This window comes from Parasteatoda tepidariorum, chromosome 1 (genome assembly GCF_043381705.1).
Source record: "Parasteatoda tepidariorum isolate YZ-2023 chromosome 1, CAS_Ptep_4.0, whole genome shotgun sequence".
NCBI classification, from domain to species: Eukaryota; Metazoa; Arthropoda; class Arachnida; order Araneae; family Theridiidae; genus Parasteatoda; species Parasteatoda tepidariorum.
The window spans coordinates 6,295,797-6,299,500 of NC_092204.1; the positions used below are offsets into that span (position 1 = coordinate 6,295,797).

Consider the following 3,704-nt stretch of genomic DNA (forward strand, 5'->3'; position numbering starts at 1 on the left):
TACTGTATCACTCATTCGGATCTTCTGCACTTTTTTAATGTCTCCCAAAGAAAAAATACAATCCCTAAACAACTTTAAAAAAGTGCAAAAGATCCGAACGAGTGATACAGTAAAGGATGATGTAATGAAGGATTGCTGAGTAATATACAGTCGTCTAGGGTCCCAGTTATTCATTACATCATCCTTTACTGTATTACGCATTCGGATATTTTTGCAATTTTTGAAAGTTTCCCAAAAAACAAATAAAATTCCTCGACTACTTTACATACTTTAACACAATGGTCTCTTGGCATATCACCCTGCATTGTATTCAGTAGGCATATTCAAATATATTGCACTTTTTCCTGCCTCCCAAAAAACAAATCAATTCTCTAGAAAACTTTATATAACGTAACACGGTATTCTGTCGGTATATCATACATTTGGATATATGACTCATTTTCATGACTCCCCCTCCAAAAAAAATCCCTATAAATATTTTTATTCATTATTTCCCATTATATCAAACTTCGTTAAATCAAGAGATCGGATATACGAGGCCTGTCTAAAAAGTATCCGACCTTTGGCCAGAAAAATATTTAGAATACCTGTTGGAGTTGGGACCCTAATCCCCTTCAAAGTAGGCCCCTTGTGCTTGCACACACTTAGCCCACCGATCCTTCCACTGCTGGAAACACCCTTGGAAGTCTGCTTTTGGAATGATGTTCAGCTCCGTCGTCGCGTTCCGCATTATCTCTTCTCTACTCTCAAAACGGGATTCCTTCAGTGGCGTCTTCAATTTTGGAAACAGCCAGAAGTCGCAAGGAGCCAGATCTGGAGAGAAGGGAGGTTGGCGAACGGTTGTAATTCCATGTTTGGCTAAGAAAGTGTGGATCAATTGGGACAAATGTGCAGGGGCGTTGTCATGATGCAAGTGCCAGTTGTTCGCCGTCCACATGTCTGGTCTGCGTCATGGAGTCGCCGGTGAATATCTTGATAGTATTCCTTTGTCACTGTTTGTCCTTCCAGTGCGTATTCGTGATGCACAATTCCACGGACATCAAAGAAAATAGTCAGTATCAACTTGATTTTGCTTCGCTCCTGCAGCGCTTTCTTCGGCCTTGGAGAATCGGGATGCTTCCATTGCGACGACTGTCTTTTTGTTTCTAGGTCGTACCCGTACACCCATGACTCATCTCCAGTTATCACGGTGTTCAGAAACCCAGGATCAGTGTTGGCGGTGTCCAGAAGGTCCTGTGCAACGTCAAAACGGAAGTCTTTTTGTTTCGTCGACAACAACTTGAGTAGAAATTTCGCAGCCACTCGGTTCATGTTCAAATCTTCACGCAAAATTGCATGTGCAGAATCTTTACTCACTCCAACCTCTTCTGCAATCTCTCGCACTGTTAAACGATGATCTGCCATCACCAAATTTCACAATCTCTCAACATTAGCTGCAATCCGAGCAGTTTGGGGTCTGCCACAACGCTGCTCACTCTCCGCTGATGTGAGGCTCTCCTTGAATCGGTTGAACCACTCCTTAATTTGTGTTACACCCATCGCTTCCTCTCCAAACACTCGCTGAATCTTACGAATGGTTTGGCTTTGAGAATCACCAAGCTTTTGACAGAATTTGATGCAACGTCCTTGCTAAATTCGTTCAGTCATCTTGTGAGAAAACTAAATCCGACGAACACTACGAAAAGCACCTTACTTGGCGACCACCAGCCAGTGACTTGCACAAGCGAACGCGGTGAAAAAATTCAAGCATGTGCATTAAGGTTCCTCCTTCCACTGTGCACTGTGGGTCTGTGGCGCAGCCTTAGAATCACTACTTTGCGCAGGAAAAATTAAGCCCGATACTTTTTAGACAGGCCTCGTATAGCTCTTTTACGTGTCTACCGAAAACAAATCGAATCTTTATCCCTAAATAACTATACATATTGTAATATACATATTGTCTTTTAATATATCGCGAACATAGATGTATCGCTCATTTTTATGTATTCCAAAAAACAATTGAAATCCATAAACAAATTCCTATTTGTTACTAAAAATTCCAAATAATAATAATTAGTATTATTATATAATTAAGACATTGGAATTAATTAATTAAGACACGTTTTTGTTTGCGAGTTTCGGGGAAAAGGGGGAAAAATGTATATGGGAAAAAGGGAAAACTAAAATTTGTATATATGTTACGGCCAAAGCCCGAAGTCGGCCAGATCGCGAATTGGCCAAGAACGCTTTAAATTGGCTGGCCAAAGTCCGAAATTTTCTTGATTTCGGGAATTGGCCGGCCAGATCGCGAAGTGGCCACGATGTTCTGGCCAATGTCCGATATTTTCTTGATTTAAATTGAGACAAAGTAAAAAATTAAATTTTTTAAATTTTAATTAAAAAACTCGTCTATATTTTTAAATTAGAAGATTTATATTTTTAAATTAAGAAAGAAAACAAAAGGGGTAATATTAGCATATAAACTTCTTAATAAAACAATTAAATAGACAATTTAATGATGATTATTAAATTAATGATTATTCAATAGACAATTTAAAAACTTCTATTTTTTTATATTTTTAAATTAGAAGATTTATAAGAATTATTTATATAATTATAGAAGGCCGCCAAGGTATTCACTGTTCATTTCAATTATTTCGCACTTCGGCCGGAACATCGGCGATCTGGCAGGCTAATTCCCGAAATCAAGAAAATTTCGAACTTAGGCCGGACTTCGGGCTTTGGCCGTAACATATACATATACAAAGGGAAAAATAAAATTTGTGATAGAAAGGGGAAAAAAGGGAAATATTTGTGATAGAAAAAACAATTAGACTTTTAAACCGAGAGGGAAAAACAAGAAAGAACAGATTTTTTTTTTTAGATTTTCAGTATGAGAGTGCATAATTTGTGCTCGTATAGAATTGTTGTGTTCGTGATTTTTACTTTTTGTGTTTATTTCGTTATATTAAATTTGAAGTGTTTCTGAAAGAGTATCTTCAGCTATCCGTTTTAACCCAAGTCAAAATTCTTGATGGTCTCATCAAATCAGTTGATGGTTCCAATGCGATTCATGATGGTCCAACCTCATTTGATGGTCACCATTATGCAACATTTCACATTCTGCATTCCGCGTTCTTGATATGCCAAGAAACTTCCATCGTTCCATCTTGGAAAATGCTACTTTAATATTATGATGGTTAACCACCAAGAGAAGTTTGATTCTCATGGACCAACAATCCATGATGATCCATGATGGTTCCAACTATGCATTATTATTATAAAGCAGGTTGCTACTCTTATGTTGGACCATCATAAATCAGTCCGAATTCCTACATTGGGGTGATGTGGTTCATGATTGTTCCAACATTTGATTTCTAAAAAACGGTGATGGAAATTTCCGACGGTTCAACATGAACAACCATCAACGCAGGTTGCTATTCTTATGTTGGAACGTCATAAATCAGTCCGAATTCCTACATTGGGGTGATGGTTACTTGTGTTGGTTACCATCAAAAATATAATGGTTCATGATGGTATTGTTTGTAAGGTTCGTATAAGTTCATATTTATTGCAATGCAGAAAAGTTTAACATTTATATAAAACAGGTGGCAACATATTGGATACATAAATAGAACGTTTCGCTTTACATATTTGTCGCTGTTTATTATTCTTTATTAAAATGTTTTCGTTTTAAAATATCTTCTCGTTTTTTAGTTCATTTA

At 37.3% G+C, this 3,704-nt stretch overlaps 1 protein-coding gene across 1 annotated transcript; it reads right to left on the reverse strand.

The window, feature by feature from the left end:
* Window positions 1-873: 873 nt before the first annotated feature.
* LOC107449774 (histone-lysine N-methyltransferase SETMAR-like) lies at window positions 874-1,404 on the reverse strand. Its single transcript, XM_016065419.2, has one exon. The coding sequence runs from the start codon at window positions 1,402-1,404 to the stop codon at window positions 874-876; it is 531 nt and encodes a 176-aa protein (XP_015920905.2).
* Between the last annotated feature and the right edge of the window lie 2,300 nt (window positions 1,405-3,704).